Below are 3,184 nucleotides of genomic sequence, written 5' to 3' on the forward strand. Positions count from 1 at the left end.
CCTTGTCCACCCCCTGCCCCTCCCGGCGCACCGCAGAAGGCCTCCTGGAACTTCTTGGACAGCTTCTCGATGACGCTGTAGCTCTCCACGTAGTCGACGTGCTCTTCCTGCGGCTCACTGGCGATCTGCCGCAGCGTGGCCTTGTCCACGCGGCCCACGCCGATGGCAAACAGCTCAATGCCGCTGGCCCGGGCCCGTGCAGACACGTCTCGCACGCTGTCCTGGGGCCTCCCGTCCGTCACCACGATGGCCACCTAAGACACGCGGGGTGCGTGTGAGGACCAGGTCTCCCTCCCGCGCTGGGCTGGGCCGCTCAGCCCTCCAGTAAGCCCCCGGGGCCACTGGCAGAAGAGGACCCTGAGGCCCGAGAGGCAGAGTGGCTTGCGCAGGTCACACAGCTAGTCCACGGCAGGTGGATCTGATTCCCCGCCAGGGTTTTGCCCCAGGGAGGAGAACCTGACTAGCAGAAGAGGAGACGGGTTTCCTCTGACTGGAAGACATGGCTGAGGTGTTCTCCCATCTGACTAGCGCCTGTGGGTGTCTCCCCTCTCGGGGAGGCAGCTCTGTGATGATCTGAGGGCAGGACCATGTCTCCCTCCTCAGACTGGGGCCTCCGAGGACAGGTCCCAGCAAGTGTGCCCGACACCGTGCAGTTCTGCCCTTTGGCCAGCAGAGGGCGGGCGAGGCTAAAGAACGGCGGTTCTGCCTCCAGTCTGGCCATCCTTCCCCTCCAGGCCCTGGAGTGGGGGCGGCCTTCCCACTTAGATGGCTCCCTCTTCTCCCTCCGTTCCCCAGGATGCTACATGCCCTTTCCGTAGGGGAGAACACTGTCTGCTCCCCTCCCCACAAGGCTCCCCTGTTTGTGCCCTGGGAAGGGAGACAGAGGGGACCCTGGCGCTAGGCCTAGCCCTCACCACCCCGACCTGAGCTGAGCCTGCCCTGAAGCCAGGGTCCTCACAGCGCCTCTCTGCTTCTGACCTGGGTCTGCTTCTGATTCCTGGGTCCCCACCCTCGGACCCCGGTCCCCAAACCCCTGTCTTAGTGACCTGTAGTATGGTGGTTGGAAATGCGGCTCACCCTCCTGAGTCATCTAATGAGATGACTCATGGTCCGAGGCCAGGAAGGGGAAAGATTATTTTTCATATCACTGCCCGGGACCCCCTGGGGAGTGATCTTGCACCATCCCTTCCCCACCAGAGGCCGAGGCTCACCTAGCTGAGACTGTCCACAGCCACAGGCTGCCACATTCCCCCGAGACCCACTGCCTTCTGCAGCCCCGACTGTCCCCCTTTAATCCAGCCTTGGGACTTTGAACTCACCTTGTAGGGGCCTCCCACAGGTGGATTCCAGGCTGGACGCTCCAGGTCTGGGGGAGTTGGCACTCTCTGTCCTCACATGCCCACGCCAGGCCACTGGCCTGATGTGGACTGACACAAGTGACTGGGGGTGTGACAGCTACGGACGTCACCACCATCCCCTTCACCACCTCTCTCTTATTAGGATCACCCCAGGTCACCACAGCCTCTCAAGGACCTCACGTCAGAGCTTGTAAAGGGCCCCCACAAAGGACAACCAACAGGCTGCCTAACAGGCCATTTCTTCGAGGGCTATAGTGGCCGGGATTGTGTGCTATTATCTCTAGACATCCCTACCATTTACTAACTGGGCAAGACACTTAAGCCTCCCATGCCTCAGTTTCCTCATCTGTAAAATGAGGATACCACCTCCAAGCAAGTTTGCATTCCTTCGGCGCTCATGTGTCAGGCATGTCCTGCATGGGGGTAAGAAAATACGTCCCCGGGGTCGAGGCCCTGGGCAGGTAAAGGGTGACTCCTTGGGGCCGTTGAGGGCTATGAAGGGGCGATGTGGGCGTCTGTGGGCAGACCACCGCGGAAGAGAACACCTGACCAGCCTCGCAGGCCCTGGGCTGAGTCCTGGGAAATCCCACTGTGGGGACCAGGTCTGTGAAGTCCTCGGCACCCGGCCTGGAGTCCGTACTGACGTTGGCTTGCGGCGCATCATCTCATTTTTCTGAACCCCTGCCCTCAGAGGCTGATTAAATAAAACCTGAGCTAACCCTTCCGTGGGGCTTGGTAGGGCCAGCGCTGTTCTGAGCACTCTATGTTACGGACTCACAGAGTCCTCCCGACAGCCCCTCGAGAAAGTTGGTTTACTGTGGTTTAATGGGTGAAGGGACTGAGACAAGGAGCTGCACGCGCTGCTCAGGGTGACACAGCCAGTCCGGGGAGTGGGGGGCGTCTGGACTGCCTCACTCGGCCTCGGGGAGCCAAGGTCCACCAAACTGAAATAATCGAGCTCTCACCAGACTGAGGTCCTGCGGTCAGAGGGTGGATAAAGATGGGTTCACATCCCAGCTCTGCCACTTGGCTTCGTTGGGTCTAAGACACAACTGTGAGCCGGTTTGGAGAATCCTGCAGGCGGTTCACAGCAGGACGCTGGCGGGGAAGGGCGGGACACGTACCTTGCTGATGTCGGGGGACCTGGCACGACTCCCCTCAGTGTCGCTGAAGGCTTTGGTGATGGCGAACTGGATGGCCAGGCCGGTCATGGTCCCCGTGGACAGCGGCTGGATGCGGCGCACGGCCCGGAGCAGCGAGGCCTTGGAGCCGTGGGCCCACAGCGGGAACTCCTGCTTCACGGCGCTGGCATAGTTGACCACGCCCACCTGGGTGGCATTGGGCCCCACATCCAGCGACTCAATGACCTGGGACAAGAACACCTTCACCTTCTCGAACTCCACAGGCCGCACACTGCGCGAGCTGTCCACCACAAACACCAGGTCCGTGGGCCGGGTCCGGCAGAGCTGCCCTGCAAGGGGACGGGAGGGAGAGGGCCAAGAGCAAGGGCAAAGGTCAGGGGCTACTTAGACCGAGACTGGAGGCCTCCGGCAGTGTAGACTGAAGCTGAGCCAGGCCGGGTAGGTCCTTCTGTCAGCATGTGGACACCCGGGCAACCCACTTGCCAAAGGCCCCCACAGCTCAGCCCCGTGGGAAAGACAGAGGCTCAAATCTCAGCCTCGGCTAAAATTAACAAGTCAGGAAACGACAGATGTTGGCGGGGATGCGGAGAAAGGGGAACCCTCCTACACTGTTGGTGGGAATGCAAGCTGGTGCAGCCACTCTGGAAAACAGTATGGAGGTTCTTCAAAAAGTTGAAAATAGAG

At 60.8% G+C, this 3,184-nt stretch overlaps 1 protein-coding gene across 1 annotated transcript; it reads right to left on the reverse strand.

The window, feature by feature from the left end:
* Positions 1-31: 31 nt before the first annotated feature.
* On the reverse strand, positions 32-2,829 carry LOC102740647 (matrilin 1; the record flags this gene model as incomplete). The annotated part of the gene is made up of 2 exons (XM_081810241.1): positions 32-254; positions 2,483-2,829. Coding segments are annotated over 2 exons (570 nt in total), but the record flags the coding sequence as incomplete, so codon positions are not given.
* Positions 2,830-3,184: the final 355 nt, after the last annotated feature.

This window comes from Leptonychotes weddellii, unplaced genomic scaffold, assembly GCF_054177405.1.
Source record: "Leptonychotes weddellii isolate Sample4059 unplaced genomic scaffold, ASM5417740v2 HiC_scaffold_20769, whole genome shotgun sequence".
In the NCBI taxonomy this organism is placed as follows: domain Eukaryota; kingdom Metazoa; phylum Chordata; class Mammalia; order Carnivora; family Phocidae; genus Leptonychotes; species Leptonychotes weddellii.